This window comes from Martes martes, assembly GCF_963455335.1.
Source record: "Martes martes genome assembly, chromosome: 8".
Lineage (NCBI taxonomy): Eukaryota > Metazoa > Chordata > Mammalia > Carnivora > Mustelidae > Martes > Martes martes.
This window is the reverse complement of record NC_137895.1, coordinates 50,535,592-50,553,308: the sequence shown is the minus strand read 5'-3', so window position 1 is coordinate 50,553,308 and position 17,717 is coordinate 50,535,592. Positions and strand designations below refer to the sequence as shown.

The following is a 17,717-nucleotide window of genomic DNA, read 5'->3' as shown; positions in this document are numbered from 1 at the left end:
ACTGTGGTCATTACAGTGTTCACATAACTCAGAAACAGCCCAGGCAATAAAATTAGGACTCGGCAGAAAGGGAGTTCCTAGGGAAAAGGTTAAATCAGGGTAAATTGCAGGGAGAGTGGGACAGTTGGCGCAATTTTAGTGTTAAGGAAGCTACGGGGTTCCCGCGTGGGGCAACCCTTCTGCTCTGCGTAGGAACACCGGTAAGTCGCGCCAGCCCCGAGGTGGGGGAGATTTTGCTTCGCCTCTAGTTTTTCCCGGAGGAAAAAAAAAAAAAACCTCAATGAAGAGGACGGCGCGCTCCGTGTGCACGTGTGCATGTGTCCGCGAATGTGCGTGCATGTGTGTGCCTGTACGAGTGTGCATATGTGGAGCTGAGTGCCTGCGTGTCTGTGTGCGCGCTCTTCGGGGTCGTGCAGTCTGTGATGAGGGTATTCCCAGGCAAAGCAAGGCTGCCGGGGTCTGGTTCCTGCTCCTCCTCGGTTCCTTCCCACTCACAGGGAACCAGAACTCTGCCGCGCGTGCAGCTAGACGCTTCCTGCTGAGTGTTGGCTCCGCGTCGTGGAAGTGCAGGTAAAGGCCAAGCCCCTAAACGCGGCTCTGGGGCGGTCGCATTCCTGTGCCTTACTAGGACAACCGCCCAGGGGCGACCTCGGGCGGTAGGCAGGACGAGGCCGGCGGCGAGCCGTCCCGGGATCCCCGGCCTGTCCCTTTAACCCCGCCGCCGGGCGGGAGCACGTGAGCTGGGCTTCGGGTGGCACCCGGGCGCCGCCGCCGCCGAGGCAGTTGTATTTCGAACGCTGCCTCTGGCCCGCGGCCAGGCGCCTTGGCTCGGCGGTCCGCCTGGCCTCCCTCCTCCTCATACTTTTCCTCCTGCGCAGCCCCCTCCCCTTTATCCGCCCACGATTAGAGGTGGGCACTCCCCCCACCCCAAACCCCGCCGCCCCCTCCCCAAGCGCGCGCGCGCACACACACACACACACACACACACACACACTCTTCCCACTTGAATCCTGGGGCAGGAACTCAGAAAACTTCCAGCCCGGGAAGAGCGCGCTTGGTGCAGGACGCAGGAGCGAGCGGCCCGTCCCCCTCCGACTCTCCCGTGCCGCTGCCGCCTGCTCCCGCCACCCGAGGAGGCGCGGTGCCACCCACTGCTCCGTCCTTTTGCCTGCGCCCTGTGCCCGACCCGAACCCGGCAGAATCTCCCCATCCTCCTCCTGCTTTCTGACTGCCCAAGGCGCGATTTGTTTTCTCTCTCTCTTTCTCTTTCTTGCTCTGCGAGCGCGGAGCGGGGGGGAAGAGGAGGAGGAATTCTTTCCCCGCCTAACATTTCAAGGGACACAATCCACTCCAAGTCTCTTCCATTTCCAAGCCGCTTCCGAAGTGCTACCGGTGACCGCAACTCCTGATCCCAAACCGAGAGGGGAGCCTCCCAGCTTCAAACCCTCTTTTCCCTTTCCTTCGCTCTCCTCCTCCTCTCGCTACCTCCACTTCCACCTCCACCTCCGGCACCCACCCACCGCGGCCGCCGCCACCAGCAGCGCCTCCTTCTCCTCCTCCTCCTCCCCTCTTCTCTCTTTTTGGCAGCCGCTGGACGTCCGGTGTTGATGGTGGCAGCGGCGGCAGCCTGAGCAGCAGCAGCCCTCGCAGCACGCCAGCTCCTCGCCCACCCTGTCTCATCCTCCAGCCCTACCGCCCGATCTCCCGAAAGGTGCCCGGCACATTCGGGGCGGCGGCGGCGAAGCGGCGGCGGCGGCAGCTGTAGCGGCGACGGCGGCGGCGGCGGGAGGCAGGATGAGCGCACGCGGTGAAGGCGCCGGGCAGCCGTCCACTTCAGCCCAGGGACAACCTGCCGCCCCGGCGCCTCAGAAGAGAGGACGCGGCCGACCCAGGAAGCAGCAGCAAGTCAGTACGCGGGCAGGGTGGGGGGCAGCAGCCCACCTCCGCTCCCTCGGCCAGGGCCCCGCGACGCGCGGCGACCCGAGCGCGGGAGTCCTGTGGCGGCGGCCGCGGCGCGCTGCCGGCCGGCCGTGGGGGCGGGCTTCGGAGTCCTCGGTGCGAGTGCGCGGCTGAGCCCCGGGGCGCCCGCGCTCCTCGGGGCGGGGAGGTGGGGAACATCGGTAGGCGGCGGGAGGTGGGGTCGGGCGCAGCGCGTTTCGCTATTGTGCACGGCCCCGAGTGGCGCGATGTCTCCGCGTGACGAAGCGGCCGGGCTCCGGCAACCCAGGGCTCGGTGGGCACTTTCCGAGCCGCTTTATACAACTGCCCGGCGGGAAGGAGGTGCGGGGGGGGGTGTGCGGGGGCGCAGGGGTGCTCCGGCCGGTCGGGGTTGGAGGGGCTGAAGTCCTGGGGGCCGGAGGCTGTGTCTCCCGCCAACCGGGGCTGCTCGCGGGCCGGAGACTGGCGCGCTGCCGCCGCCCCCTTGGCGCCCTCCCCACGTTCTCGGTGGCCCGAGACTCGCTTCCTCCCGACAAAGAACTCGCGGGCCCACCCGGTCCCCTTAGGGCTCTTTAAATGCGGCGCGGCGGCCGCTCGGCTGTCCGCCGCCGCGGAGGTGTCCCAGGAAAGGGGGTTCGGCGGCGGAGCCTGGGTCCTCCCGGGACGGAATTCACCCGTTTGGCCGAGGGCGCGGTAGAAAGTAGTGTCCGAGATCGTGCACGGTAGCTGGGTCACTTCCTCGCCAGGCCCCCGGTCCCCCTTTTGCCCCTGGATCCCGCGCTCCGAGCTGTAGACTTTAAAAGTACATCTTCTGGGTGAGCGGCTGGGGGTTGGAAGGCGACGATCGAGGGGCGCCCGGGACCCCGCGGAGTGGAGGGTTTTGTCTGCGGATGCAACCAATTAAGCGTGCAGCAGGCGCTTGCAGAGCTGCGCGCAGCGCCCAGAGCGGGGGGTTTTGTTCGCTGCAATTTCCAAGCCTCGGCGGCCAGGGCTGGAGCGGGACATGTCTATTGAAAACATTTAAACTCCGCTTCCGCGGGCTTTAAAACTTCTCCTGCGTTCCTTAGGCTTAAAGCGCTGCCTTCACCGCAAATAGGCCGATTAGAAAATAATCCTGGAGTCCCAAAAGCTGCCCGAGAGCAAGGTGGGGGGAAATCGAACAATGTTTGCTTGCAAGAGCGTTTTAGAAAAACTGAAAGGGTTGTACCCTTTTTGAAATCATCAAAGGAAACAAGCCAATCTAGAGGCCCCTGAGTTTTCCCGCTCTGCCCAGGCGACACTTTAAACCGCGTTAGGATCCTGTTTTACACCTCCCAGGAAGTCTCTGCCCTTCCCCCCGCCCCCCGCTCTTGTTTCCCACCCGCCACCCAGCTCTCTCTAGCTTGATTTGCCCCCCACCTCCAAAAAAGTATCCCAAAGAAATTGCGGTGGGATCTGGAGGTGATTGGAGGTTTTACCTTGGAGTTAAGGCAGAGTTCACAAAGAAAGAAAAATGCGTCTCCGGTGTGTTTGCTCCGGATGTGCCCACTGGCTCTAGTGGTCCCACAGAAGCTTGCAGGGAACTTTCCCCAGATTCTCCAAATAGGATGCGGATTTTCATTGAAGACTTTCATGCGTTTTAAGTTAATTGGTCTCATTTAATCACCGAATCTGAATGAACTGTAAATTGATGATTCACTGCATAAATATTTAGGATCTGGAATATTAATCATCGCATTCTCTTAACCACTTGAGCATTTACTACTTGGCATAAGAACCCTTTAAAGTTTTGCTAAACCTATTGATAGTTTCAATTTCTCCTTCCCAGACACTTCCATTCTCCCTCATTTTTTCCCTCTTTTAGTTCTCTCCGGTCTCCTCCCTCCCTAAGAGTTTTCTCAAAAGCAAGTTTTGGAGGAAAATGTTTATTTTTATCAAAAGACATTTAAATTTAGGCTAAAGACCATGCCTCCAACTCCAAAAGGAAGTGGAGAACTGAAGCAATTATCTAGATAATTCAAGCAAAACCTCCCACAACAGATTTACCATAATTATTTGGAAATTTTAGGGGGAACGGAGTTATTTTGAGTTGAAGATCTTGGGTAATTGCTCCAGTACTTCTCTCAATGTGTTGAGTCATAACTGACCTACAACGCGGATATACAGAGATGACTAAAAACCATCTTTTCTATAGGGAAGATTGTCGAAACATTTATGATGTTAGCTTCATCTTTCTGTTGTTGGAAATGCTGGTACAATGGGTAGTAGCATTCCTGTAAAGTATTTATAAGTTGCCAAATACATAACCATTCAAATTTTACACCTTAAACTTGTGTGACTTTCTTTCTAGAACATGCAACCTCGTCAGCCTTTGTTACCTTTTTGGTGCCGAAACAGAACCTAAGTTTCATATGCAAAATAGAATTTCCTTTTTGAACCCTTGGATTGAAAGTATAGTTATTTTCCCTTTCTGTAAACTCAGTACCATCATCATTCCATTTATGTTCCTACTGAATGTGTTGCGACAGTCTTTTTGAGCAGCACATGCAGAAAATAACTGTAGAGTCAGGGTCAATTTCTTTCAGACATTCTTCCACAACAGCATTTTTCCCCCCTATACTTAGGAGCCAACCGGTGAGCCCTCTCCTAAGAGACCCAGGGGAAGACCCAAAGGCAGCAAAAACAAGAGTCCCTCCAAAGCAGCTCAAAAGGTGAGATTTCTCAAGTTAAGTCCCCCCAACTTTCTCCATGACCACAGGAACTTCCCTGTAATTTCCCCATTCTAGATCCATACTTAAGGATTTGTCCCAACTGGGTAACCCAAGACTCATTTCCTACCCTTACTATTTCTATGCAAAATCAGATTTCGAAGCATAACTGCTTAACCTAAAAAGTTTATGAAGATGCTTCCAGTGTTGTTCTTAAATAAACAATCACCAAATAATCTGAAACTCAAAACCGGGGCTGGGAGGGTGAGGAGGGGGAGTGGAGAAAGACAGAATTAAGATCTGCACCCGTCGTGAAAGAGTTAAAAATAAGTCAGAACTGTAGGATTTGCTTGATGGTGTTGTTTGCAATTTCCTTCAAAAATAATAAAGATTTATTTACTTGCTGCTTATTTACATGATTACTGCAAAACCAACTCCTTCTATAAGGCTAAGTATTTTGCCAAATGATAATTAGAAGTAAATCCGATTATGGGATACTGGAAAAAAATTTTTCATGAATTTTACAGATTTAAATGTGGTGATAAAGTATGCTGTTTGTTTACAATAAAGTTGCAATGTAATATATCATAATCTCTCAAAATGCCTTTCCATCAGGTGATACAGCAGTGCTCTAAATGGGACAATGAGAAGTTTTTTTAAACAAGTATTTGATTCATTTATTGTGTATTTTGGGGCAGGCTAGAACCCAGTCAAGTATAAGTTCCCAGTGTTTTTATTTATAAATTGTAAATTGCAGTTTCACGTAACTTCATGTTGGTTGTATTTGAGCTAGCAAAGAGGAAATATCTTAGGTTCAATGCATGTACAAAGAAGCGAAGGTGAATATAAAACTCACTTTTTTTTTTAGCTTTATAAAGGAATCAGAAAAAGTGTCTGTATTTTATTTGTAGGGTTGTGTATTAGTTGAAAACAAAGGCTCAAAATTCAGAAGTACATTTTTCTATACCCTTTTTTAGTGGAGTTCAGTACATCATGTACAGTATTTATTAAAAGGGGCCATAAGATCATCTTTGGGGACTAATGTTTGGTGTGGTTTTCTCTGTGACTGTGGGCACTAACCATGTTAGATGTGATAGTTTTCAGTGTTGTAAACTGCTATAGCAACCAGTGATACATATAAAGTTGTTTAGGGAGTAACTATGAATTCTTGTCTGTTTTATTTTAATAATCTTGAACAGAGCTGAAGGGAAGGAGCAGATTCCTACTGTATTTAATTATAACTGCTTCACAGAGTGAAGATTTAATTGTGACCCACATTTAATCCATAAACTTTGAAGTAGCTCTAATTTACCTTGTCATTTAGAACTCACAGTATATAATCTGATATTTCTAATATGAGTATTTCCTATTTGTTACATTTTTACCTGGTTTCTGAGATTAACCAAAAGGGGTTAATTTAACAAAGGAGTTTTTAAATGTTGCATAAGTGTGGGATTTGCCTAACTTAATTTTACTCTAATGAAATGGCAAAAGAATATCTTAGTAGGTAGCTAACAAACATTGAAACTCTGATGTAATTGCTCTGAAAAATGCATCATTACAGCATCTCCCAGGAAGAAATCTGCATATCTTGTCATAAAAAACTGATTTAAAATTTTAGGCAAAAAAAAGGAAAATGAATCTCATCTTTCACATTTCAGTGTATTACATTTTTTTGAATGATTAAAGAGATGCTTCCATTATCTTCTCTTCATTTTGAAAAGTTTACCACTGACTAACAAAATCTTTATTGACACAAGGGAAGCTGAGACTTGTGTCTAATTTACTACCTAAAGCAAAATAACAAAAAAGTTGGTCTCCTCCCAAGTAAGGTTTGATTTATTTTTAGTTGTTTTAGTAATAGGCCTTTACAGAGGATTCTACTAGGCTGCTCATCTTTCTGGTAATTTTTCATGTGTATGTATACATTATTACAACTTCCAAAACAGAAATAGATTTTCTTTTTCTCATAGTAATCATTCCCTGATATCTTCCATTCATCCAGACAAAATTATTTCACACACTTCTGTTCTAAAAGTCCCTTCCAATAAAAATGAGCAAATATATTTGCCCATAACACTGTTCTCTTTCTTCAGTTTTATAAATTACGCTTCATTTGGAGAAGATAATACTTTGCAAAAGAATGAATGACATTGATGAATTGTTCATGGCATGTGTAAACTTAAGGTATTTTCACTTTCAAATCGGTGTTTATTGAGTTTGCTACCACCCTATGTAAACATGATTATCAAACATAAATTTGTTTATCAAACACATATTGTACTCTGACAAAACGTGTTTGTTAGGATTTTGAGAGGCAATCTTTTTCAGAAAAAGTTCTATTGTTCATAACATGTAAGATAATCATACCCTGCTAGAGTGACCAGAGTAGATGTGGGAAGTCTCCTATGATTAATAAATTGGGTATTCTTGTGCAAACTGAGATTCATCAAAACGAAAAAATACAAAACAAAACTGGTAAGTATATAGGAGAACAGAACACGAAAATTAGAAGAGATGCAACATACACTGAAATCCTGATGATGTTGGGTGTTTAAAAGGTCTTGCTGCTGGGGTTTCTTTACTTACAAAGTTTGTGTTTGGACTCAGTCACTGGCCTTGGAGCATTTGAAAACAAAACTGCTTGTTGGAAAATTAGCAATGTGAAACTTGACAGTACACACTGAGTGTTGCAAGACCAAGTGGACAACTACTCAATTAGTAAGCACTTGAATTTCAGGCTCTATTCAATATGAAATTGATTTGGGTGATATATAAAACAAACATTTATAAAAGCACAATTTGTTCTGCTTGGAACTTTTGGAAGACAAGGTAATGATTCTTTAATCTACTTACGCTCCATCATGACAGATTCCCATGGATGACCATTAGGTAGCAATTTCAGTCACTCCTGAGAAGTCCAATCTGAGTGCTCAAAATTTGTCCCGGAACCAGCTTCATATTGCTATCTTAATAAAAGACATCAGAAGTTAATGTTTTCCTGAATAAATAATTTATTGGGGGATGTGTGTGTGTATGTGTGTGTGTATGTGTGTGTGTGTCTTGCCCTTGTAGTTTATGTTTTAGTTTAGAGATATACCTGTGACCAGTTGTCTCTCAATTTCTTGTTTTGTTTTGTTTTGTTTCCCTCTCATGTTTGTGCTGGATGGAAATACTTTGTATTTTTGCATTTTGCCTGTTTAGAGGAGAGAAAGATATAATCTCCTTTGTGTTTAGGGTTTTTGCTGTGGCTTTGTAATCATTGGAGAATACTGGAGGGGCTGTCACTCATTCTCCAGTTTTTAAGGTCAAAGTCAAGTTCATCTGTAAGCCTCAAAGCAATTCTCATTCAGGTACTTTGAGGCCAAAAAATGTTTTTTCTGAGACTGAATTACATTTTAATAGAAGGAAATGGCATATAAAAAGATCTCAGGTGTGAGACAGCCTTACTTCATAGAGTTATAGGTTTGTTTGAACTTCCTTTTTTTTTTTAAAGATTATTTATTTATTTATTTGACAGGCAGAGATCACAAGTAGGCAGAGAGGCAGGCAGAGAGGGGGAGGGGGAGGCAGACTCCCCGCTGAGCAGAGAGTGGGATGCAGGGCTGGATCCCAGGACCCTGAGATCATGACCTGAGCCCAAGGCAGAGGCTTAACCCGCTGAGCCACTCAGGCACCCCTGAACTTCTGCAAGGTGCAGAATGAAAATATCTAGGTAAAGTATGTAGACTTCAAGTAATGTGCTCAAGTAAACATTCGATCTGTATCTTCCATTTACTTGTACAAAAAAGGTCTGGTGTTGATTGGACCCTATAAAGGCAGATTTGTGCTTTTTTCTAACTGCATTCTTAGAAATGTGGTTGATTTTTCATAAATAATTAACACCAAGCACAGGTATTTTATGATGAGAGAATGTAGGCTTTATTCATCATTTCAGAGAAATGTTAGAGCATGGATGTTGAGTGAGGACAAGATTTTTTTAAGAATTTAATAGGCCCAACTGAAGAGAGTAACCAAAGGCATCATTGTTAGGTAAGTCATAGAAGGATGGGTGTTGGAAATTGTCATACAGTTCCAGCCTATGGTTTCTGTGTGAGTAGTAGGATTTTGTTTGATTCCTGTGTGTTTGAATGGTAATTTCCACTGGGATTCAGGGCCCTATCTGAGTTAGACACATGTATCCAGATGGGTGGAATTAAATAAAATCCAAATGTTGTCTCCATTATCTTGATATTTTATGCTGATTTACCTAAGCAGTTGACTCTTTTTCTTTTATTTCCACTTCACTTGCCAGGGAGGACCAAACTTTAATGCATCAGTAAATTCTACCTGGCAAAGCCTTTGAGCCATCACAGATTATGATCCAAATATGGGCAATTCAAAAACATTTGGCTTCTTTCACGAAGTAACTTTACTTCAAGGAACCCGTAGTTCTAATTTTCTGGAAGCTGTCACTCTTCTGAACTCACCGTCCTGAGCTCCTCATTGCTTTGACTGACCCACAACCCTGGCCTATTTTTATCTCAAAGTCGCGACTAACCACTCTGCTAAGGAGGTAGAACATACTAGACTGGCATTCAATCGTGTTTTAGTTCTTTCTTGAGAGTATCAATTAGATGGAGGCTGAAGAGCTTTTTATGTCTGTTAAGCCATTCCAGCCTATCTTGTCAGCTCACCCTCTGTGGTTTTCGGAGCTCACCTGGGAACCACTTAGCTTGGCACAAGGGTAGAACAATGAATTTCACTATCCTAGATCCTAAAACTTCCAGATGAATTTTTGTTCTACTCAGGAAAAACAGGTTGAAAAGTGATTCTAGTTTAGGCTAGGGCTTTGTTTTCTGTTGTTTTAAGACACTGAACAGTTTTGAATGGCATCTTCTGATTGATTTCTAGAGGAATAGTACAGTCACTGTCTTTTCTTCAGGGTGATATAGGGGGCACTTTGGTCAGAAGGTAATGCCTGTGAACTCCTGTATCATGGCTATTGATTCTTCTGATTACAAAAAAGGTAGCGTGATGGTTGATAGGAGGAAAGTCTTAAACTTTGAAAATAGCTCTTCCTGTCATTTTGGCCTTGGCTTTAAGTTAATGTTTGCGTAGGTGAAGACAGGCGTGTGTAAATAATGACATGAGAGTTGACAATAAGGGCTTCCTTGGGTGAAACTAGCATGAACTACAATGGATGATAAAATTCAGTTATATGGAGCGATGTCAAACTTGCAACTTCGCTTGAAGAGTGAAAATGGTTGCACTTAACATTTGGAACCCCACAGAGCTGGATTATCTATCAAGTAAAATGAGAAATACCCAGTGCTTAGCCTGATCGATGATTCCAGTTGCTTCTGATGCCAGTGCACATTGATTTGCACTGTTTATATGTTTAAAAGGACAGCTGAAAGAAATAAAATGTGACTTTCTAGATGTTGAATAGTTCGCTTGCTCCATATGCTCTTGTCTACAGGTCATAATCTTAAAAATATATCTGTAAAGATACCTGAAAACAAAACAAGGTACTCTGCCCAGATATTTTTCTAGCTTTCCCACCCCACTACCCCCCATCTCTGTGCTGAGGCACTGATTGATTTGGGGTGAGGGAGTTAAAGTTTTCATGCTTTATCACAGTACATATAAAATGTGATGAGAACATTAAAGTAACAAAAATTAATAGCTATCTAAATTTGACCAAGAAGTCAGAATTGGATAATTTTTTTGGTTTCCAATCTCAACAATTCTCCATGTCTTTATAGGAAACTTGGGAATGTTTTACTTTTAACGACTCATTTGATTTTCACCCTAGAAGTTTTTCTTGTCTCTCTTTTATTTGAATCTGCCCATGGCTCTTTTATTTTCTATGAAATATCTCCCTGGAAAACAGACCCTTTATTGCCTTGAGATCACACTGGGTCTCAGCTTCACTACTTATGAACGTGGGCAGTTGGCTTGATCTCACATTTTGTGACACTGAGCACGTAATTGCTGTCCTATTTAAGTAAGAAAATGCTCAGAAAAATCACTCAAAAATTGGGAGGTATTCCTTTTCTTTTTTCAATTAATTAATTAATTAATTTGAAGAAGGTATTCTTTTTAAGGGTAGCATGTTAAAATATGGAGGGAGAGAAGAAATTACACTTGAGTACCCACCATGTGCTGGGAGCTTTTCTCAGTCACTTTATGCAAGTATTAACTCCTCAATCCTCTGACGTAGGTATTATGGTCTTCATTTCACAGATGAAAAAACTGATTTCAAGATGTAAACCGTGACTCATGTTTCATGTTCAACGCTAGAAAATGGTGGCCCGTGGCCTTGAATTCAAATCTCACTCTAAAGCTTAGGACCTTCCCACTACTATATGCTGTCCGATGTTTTATAAAATATTTGCTACAATGTAGGTTATGTTCTCTCCAGTAACCTGAAAGGTATGTTAGAAGTCAGGTTTCAAGAAACCCTCTGGAGAGAAGTTCTCTACAGGCTTTTAAAGGGACTCAAAATGGGTGCCTTCTGCAGCTGATACCCCCAGACTTCTGGGCCCCAGAACCCACAGAGCTATGTCTTCAGAGATCAGAACCCATCCAGTTTTTTTATTTGTTCAGTGAGGGATCTAGACAAAATGCTTGCTAAAGCTCCTGCCAAGCTGTAGAATTCTGATGGCAAGAAGGAAATAAGACACACGTGATATGAACACCAGTGTTTCTCTTTCCTTCCTTCTTCATTAACAAGAGTGTGAGCACATCTTATGTACCAGGTGCTAATGTAGGCACTGTTTCCAAGCTTAAGAGTTACATTGGTTAGATGAATTTCCTTTTTCAGTTAATTGTGTGTCTGTGTGTGTGTGTGTGTGTCTGTGTGTGTCTGTGTGTGTGTGTGTGTGGAGTACATGTAAGAGCCTGAAGTACCAGACTTCTTAGAAAGAGGAAAAATTACATTCCCCACTTAACATTCTTCCCAACCCTCATAAACTTGCTTCTAACCATATTATACAATTAAACATAACAGTTCTGAATCTAAACTTTTTTTTAAGGCAAAACATGAATATAAGCAAAGAATAAGTAACACTTTTAACAAGATATGATGTGGTAAATCGTAAAACCGTGTGGCCATAGTCTGAAATTTCAGTTTTTACAAATGCAGAATTCCCAGCCTCTTCTCCCTCCCCCTCCCCCTCCCCCTCCACCCCCAGAAACTGTAAATACGGAGAACAAGTTACTATCTCAATTATACATGGGTTCATCGTATAGAACCAAATTCCACTCTGGAGAAGGGAAAGCAAATATATACTCCCACAGCATTGTATATGTTAATGTATTAAAAGCAAAACAAGCCCCTGAAATGTTTTGTTTTTCTCCTATTGAAAAGTAATATTCTGAAGAACATTAAACACAGGAAAAAAAAAGTTAAAGCCAGTGCTTTCCGCCATAGAAAAACCCTGGATCTCTGCTGGTTTACAAACTAAAATCCTAACTTGTTTTGCAGCCTTTGTGAAGTTTGATCAGAATGATTAAATAATGTGGGTTTAAAGAACAATGAAAACCTCCCAGAGCGACACGACACAGCACAGCTAATGTGTTTCTCCTAGATGTAGACTCCGAACAGGGTTTCAGTTTACATGTAACACTGGCCTGGAGACCAAGGAGCGAGTTTGCTTTTAACAAGTCCAAGTGATAATTGTGATATTTTGCCCTTTAGTTAATGGTGCGAATTTTATTTTTGAATGGGCTTTTTGTCAATGAGATGCTCATTTTAAACTCCTCTTATTTGCAGGGCTTTCTCTCGGAGAGATTTGCTTTCTCTGACTTTGAAATGCAGCGAAACCCTTTTAGAAAACAACCTTCTCTGTAGCAGATTTTAGATATGCCCGGATCCCTTAGTGGCCCCTGAAACATAACAACTGGACCGAGACCGAGGAAGCTTAGTGCGGCCCCCTTAGCCTTAGCCTTAGCCTCCTCCTCTTAACCCCACCCACCATCCCTGTGCCCATTAAAAAGGATTTCTATCTTCCATGTTTGTGTAAGTTACTACTGGATAAACTGCAATCTCACAGTTGATCCCAAGGATTAAATCAGATACTGCTTCTGTATTAGGGAATTTTTACTCCTAGAACTCACTATGTACTAGCCCAAGGGTTTCTTAAAAGCTTGGTTCGAAAGGTGACAGATGGGTGTAAAGGAATATTAGCATTGACTGAATTCTTGGAGATCGGACTAACTAGAAGGAAAACTGTCCCTTGAAGGGTTCCATCTTGTTGGGGGTGAGAGAGCACTTATTAAGCACCTCATTTATGGTGGGCACTTGGCTCCTCCCAGGAGGCATTATCTCCATTTCATACATGAAACCGAATTAAGGTTCTCAGGGACCTGCCCAAAGTCATAAAGCTAAAATGGCAGAGCCAGGATATGAGTCCAAACTTTCCAAAGTAGAGGCTGTGTTTCTCTTTAGACAACTCCCTCTCCCTAAGACAGCATTCAGAAAGAGGGTGTGATTCACTGGGCACTCCTGGCTTCCATTTAATTTAATTCATGCCCTTACGACTAAAGGTAAGATGAGTGCCACTAACCCCGACAATAAACGATTCTTCTATGCAGTCCGTTCACAAGTCACAAATGATCCACAATGCCCAAACCTGACCGTTAGGCTGAGCTTCTAAAAGCAACCAGGTTTCCTTCTGTTCAGGGAAATTAGCTGAGTCAGCCCCAACTTTAGTTGACCGAAATGTCTCCTGTATGGTAGTGAATGCACATATGCTAAGGGAGGTAGTGCTATTAGGAGGGGAGGAAGCCAGTCTCTAGAGGCCAACAGAACTGGGCTCAAATCCCAGGCTCCCTTGTGTGCCTTGTACCACCTTTGTGTGTGACCTTCCTCAGCTCTCTAAAACTTAGTTGCTCACCTGCAAAATTAGAGAAATTATAATACCTACTGTACAAGGCTGTTGTCAAGATTGAGATGAAAATAACACATGTGCTCAATAGATGTGAACTAATGGTATTATAATCATACAGAATTTGGGTTAATTCCTATGGCCTGTTGCATAGTAATGCCAGGTCAGGGAGATGCTATTTGTGAGGAATCTTGTGGCCTATTTTGTGTCTGTCTATCTATCTATCTATTACCTATCTCCATCTCTTTTTATAAGGCAGATTGAAAAGAGAAAGAGGAGAATCTCACTTGGCAGTGTAGAGTTTTAACAGGTAATTTTAGTATCACCGTACCAAGGACCTATCGGCTGCTAACTTAGGTAACAAAAGCATGATGCCAAACAAGTTATGCTGGCCCAGGTTACCTGTATTATTGTGTTTGTATAGCCTTGGGGTAATTCTTCTATACAAGAGTATGTACTAACTTCTCTTTTTCCTGAAAAGTATAATCATGCGTTTTTATAGGAGACGTATGTTGTGTGTATGTATGTGTGTTTTGGTGTTTTTAAGGATTGCAGTAGGGGTCATAAACATAAGGAAATTACTTTATAGATGATGTTAAAATTTGATTCAAAAGGCAAAAACAACTGGAATACCAGATAAAATCTCTGAAGCAATAAAACAAACTCTCAAGGTAGTTAGAAATACATTCATGTCAGGTCTGTATTGAGTACGGACTTAATGGTAATAATACTGCATTTTTATTAATTGCTGGGTTTTGGCACCCCTAGTTTCTATCACAGGGACAAACATGAATGATTTTGCCAACTTTCTCTCTCTCTCTCATTCTGTTTCAATGAATTGATTGACATGTGACTTTTTGGCAAGGAACTGCCAAAAAATAGTTAACTATGTAAAAGAATGCAAATGTTTCATTTTATTTGACTCAGAAGCCTATGTATTCTTCCTTACTTTGGAACTACTTTGATTAGCAATGTACGTGGAAGTGCTTTGTAAGTTGTGAAGCAACAAATCAGTTTTAATTTTTGTAACTTTAGCTGTGATATGGAAAGAAAATCAGTTAAGAGCCATTACTTTTCTAAAATACTACTTTATACAATTATGGATATGTGGGAGTATTTTTTTTTTTTTATTGTGGATAGAAATAAAAGCGAAATGGCTTATTTAAAGCGTTTTCATGCATTTCAGAGGAGATCATTCCGGGGGAGTGTTTGAGGGTGAGAGATGAGTAGATGTCTCTGTGCATCATACCATGAAACACTGGGGAAGGAGGAGCTACTCCGACGAGAAGATGAGCCCTCAAGGAGAACGGGATTGTTAAAGCAATCTCCATACCTCATCGCAAACCAGAACAGTCTTACTTGGAATGTGTCCCTCGGTGCAGCGCTTATAAATAATGTCAGGTAGGAAACAATATGACTTCCTTTTTCATTTTGCAGAAAGCAGAAGCCACTGGAGAAAAACGGCCAAGAGGCAGACCTAGGAAATGGGTGAGTAATCAGATATATTTTCTGGGCTTTTTTTTTTTTTTTTTTTAGGTAATGAAAATTTTCTGTTTTTCCATTTTTTAAATGAAGATTACTTTTATTTTCTATCAATTACATGTATTTCTGACTTCTGGTTCCATGGTCTTTGAAAGGGTTAAGGCAAGCACCGAATTATCATGCCCTTTACCATTAGGCTCCAGGAGTTTACTCACAATGCTTTTCTTTCCTGGGAGTGACTCCTCTTTCTATCTCTTATCAACATGAAAAGAGTCTCCACTCTTCCTTCAAACCTGGGTAACAATGAGATGACTTGTTCCGTGGGTTGAGTAACTAAGGTTAAAGGCTATTATGAAACCTTGGAAGTTGATTAGAAATGGTGATAAAATTCAGATGAAATGTGTATGAGATAACTTTGTAACGTTTCCTTTCTTTCCTTCCTTTCTTTCTTTCTCTCTCTCTCTTTCTTTTTCTTTCTTTCTTTGTTGTTTCCTTCATGGCTTTGCTTTGGACACATCTCATTTTCGAGGTGGCTTGTGTTTTTCCTTCTTACATCGGCTTTTTAGGAAACCAGGTTTTCAGTTTCAGATGTTTGCTTCCCTTAGTGGTCATTCCTGCAGACTGACGTTAATGACCGTGGCTTCTAGGCAGGTGCTCTTGGTCCATAGGCACACTGATGGTGCAGCTCCTTGAGCCCAGAAATCCAGAGCTCACCAAGGAGCTTCACTCATTTTACCACCTTGTTCCCTTTGCTGCTACACTACCCACGTTCTTCTGGTCTGTCTGCCCCATTGACAGAGGAGAAAAGCCTTAAAAATGAATAAAGCCATTTCTCAAGAAAAATAAAGGCATCCTCTATAGGACATATTCTCTGCAACGGGACCTTCGGCTTTCCTTTTCTCTCTTCCCTGATTTATCCTGCAGGCTTCATCTTTTTTTTTTTTTTTTAAAGATTTATTTATTTATTTATTTGACACAGAGAGAGAGGGAGATCACAAGCAGGCAGAGAGGCAGGAAGAGAAAGAGGGGAAAGCAGGCTCCCTGCTGAGCAGAGAGCCCGATGCGGGGCTCGATCCCAGGACCCTGGGATCATGACCGGAGTGGAAGGCAGAGGCTTAAACCACTGAACCACCCAGGCGCCCCAGGCTTCATCTTTTTTAAGTGTCTTTGCTGCTCTGCTGTATTATATTTTCCTGTTGGTATGCCATTCCTTTCTCCTCTAGAGTTCTACATCACTTTCTATTTATACTGTGGTATTGCCTTTCATTTAATTTATTCATCTTGTATTTTTTTTTTTCCCTCTGCTCAACATGTGTTGGGATTAGATTTCTTAGCACAAGGAAATGGGGATGATCTTTAGATTAAAAACATCTCAGCGTTGCAATGTAACCTTAAAGTAAGAGCATTTCATTCAACCTTCTGGTCAATAAGTGAATTCTCTCCAGACCTACTCACCAGGCGGTAATCATCTGGACTGCTTGAGATCCTTAGTGTTAGGGAACTCACTACCTCTTAAGGCTGCCTCTTCCTTCTTGGAAAGCTTGGAACTTTAGAAAATTCTTCTATCTGCCTCCCTGCAGCCTCTGCTCACTGTCCCTAAGGCTTCCTTCCTGGGAAGATTCAGAGTAATTATTTTCACTTTTACTCATGAGAGTATATTTTCTATAGAAAATGGTAAGTTCTTGGAAGTCACAAGATTAATATTGCTAAAATAAAATAAATTGTAAGCAAAGACAATGAAAGTTAGGGGGCACTAGAGTGTGGCCTCTCTTGTATACCCCAGCTTCACAGAGAGATCATTGACATATAACGTTGTGTAGACTGAAGGAATACGAAATATTGATTTGATACTTATGTACTGCAAAATGATTACTGCCATAACATTTGTTAAGGTCTCCTCACATAATTACCATTTCCTTTTTTTTGTGGTGAGGCCATTTCAGATCTACTCTCTTAACAACTTTCAAGCATGTAACACAGTGTTGTTAACTATAATCAGCATGCTAGATCCCCAGAATTGATAACCGAAAATTTGTATCCTTTGACCAACACTTCCTCACTTCCCCCACACTCCACTCTTGGTGACCACCATTCTACTCTCTGTTTCTATAAGTTTAGGTTTTTCACACCCACCTATCTTTATGGCTTTTCTTCCCACCACTCATCTTTACGCAGCCAGTGTTTCAGCCAAGGACCTTTGTGCTTTTTTTTTTCTTAATGGATTTTTTTTTTAAGATTTTATTTATTTGACAGACAGAGATCACAAGTAGGCAGAGAGGCAGGGAGAGAGAGGGGAGGAAGCAGGCTCCCTACTGAGCTGAGAGAACGATGCGGGGCTCGATCCCAGGACCCTGAGATCATGACCTGAGCCGAAGGCAGAGGCTTTAACCCACTGAGCCACCCAGGCGCCCCCCCTTAACGGATTCTTACTCGTTGGCTGGAAATATGGATTCCAGGTGTCTGATCTTCATGCTGGATAAGAAGGCCATGAGAGGCATCCACTGGGGAGGCCCTTGCTTTCTGGAAATAACTGGATCATCCCCATTGACAGTGGTGATTTCTAAATTTTACAGGCTGTGAGAATGGAAAATACTGTATAGTGAGTGAACTGTCAGAGCTCCCTGACTCGGTCCCCAAAGAAGAGCTGTTCTACTTAGAAGAGGAAGTAAAAGGAAATTGTGTATTTTTTCTAGACGGTGTGTTTCCTCTTCGCTTGTGTATATTCTGTTGGGTAGAG

The 17,717-nt window shown here is 43.3% G+C and overlaps 1 protein-coding gene across 1 annotated transcript in view; it reads left to right on the top strand.

The window, feature by feature from the left end:
* Positions 1-1,226: 1,226 nt before the first annotated feature.
* HMGA2 (high mobility group AT-hook 2) overlaps positions 1,227-17,717 on the top strand; it is a 125,979-nt gene continuing 109,488 nt past the window's right edge. Inside the window, exons 1-3 of the mRNA XM_080811791.1 lie at positions 1,227-1,905; positions 4,542-4,628; positions 14,936-14,986. Coding sequence (XP_080667917.1) covers positions 1,795-1,905; positions 4,542-4,628; positions 14,936-14,986 — 249 coding nt within the window. The 5' untranslated portion in view covers positions 1,227-1,794. The remainder of the gene's footprint in view (positions 1,906-4,541; positions 4,629-14,935; positions 14,987-17,717) is intronic.